Source organism: Oryzias melastigma, unplaced genomic scaffold, assembly GCF_002922805.2.
Source record: "Oryzias melastigma strain HK-1 unplaced genomic scaffold, ASM292280v2 sc03669, whole genome shotgun sequence".
NCBI classification, from domain to species: Eukaryota; Metazoa; Chordata; class Actinopteri; order Beloniformes; family Adrianichthyidae; genus Oryzias; species Oryzias melastigma.
This window is the reverse complement of record NW_023420237.1, coordinates 1,265-2,075: the sequence shown is the minus strand read 5'-3', so window position 1 is coordinate 2,075 and position 811 is coordinate 1,265. Positions and strand designations below refer to the sequence as shown.

Here is an 811-nt window from a genome sequence, read left to right as displayed (position 1 = left end):
CAGCCCACAGCCTATTGAACTGCCCCAACAGTCACCTGATCAGAGAATCCACAAGTTGTTTGTATTACTCTTAGCAACAACAGTATTCACAGCATGAGAAGATAATTTTGGAAACAACAGTTTTGTATTTTTGCCCTTGCACAATAAAGTTGTTACCTGGCTAGTTTTTGATGGTATTTGTTTTTAGGATAACAAATAATATGCTTAAGAAAAAACACTTCTTCAATAAAAAATTACCAGCAATTGGTATCAAAAATGTTATGCAAAAAATAATCAGCATTGTTTAGAATCCTTAAAGAGTGGTATTATTCATCACTATATTGCACTAATGTGTTTATTGTTTTTACCAAATAACAAGTTAAACATACAGTTTTTCATAAAATGTTCTGAAACCAAACACATTTACTTTGTGATATTTTAAATTGTAAAACTTAAAATTATTAATTTAATAACCTATATCATTTTTTATCTCATCGAATAAAGTGTTTAATTAGTCCTAAATTTTAAAGTCTTTTTATTTATTTATTTTTTTTACATCATTAATGAGCGATTTTTTTAAAAAGACTACTGAAAAGTAACAAGGTGACTATAAATCAATACCTTCACAAAGCCGTTCAGGCATCCATCCATCTCTGGTACATGTGGCATGTGTAACACCACTTGGTTTTTCATAGCCTCTTTTGCAAGAATAAGGTACACGGTCATTCATTTTTCTTCGTCCCCAATAATCATTAAAGTAAAGCAGATATTGGTCTCGTCGGTCATGACATGAAACATCTAAAACAAAAGGATGCAGTTATCAGGAAAACTT

The 811-nt window shown here is 30.3% G+C and overlaps 1 protein-coding gene across 1 annotated transcript in view; it reads right to left on the bottom strand.

The window, feature by feature from the left end:
• Positions 1–511: 511 nt before the first annotated feature.
• The window catches only part of LOC112140667 (complement receptor type 1-like), a gene marked incomplete at its 5' end in the record, with an annotated part of 1,560 nt that continues 1,260 nt past the window's right edge, over positions 512–811 (bottom strand). The window contains 1 exon segment of the mRNA XM_024263682.2: positions 512–811. This exon segment is cut by the window's right edge and continues 224 nt beyond it. Coding sequence (XP_024119450.1) covers positions 587–811 — 225 coding nt within the window.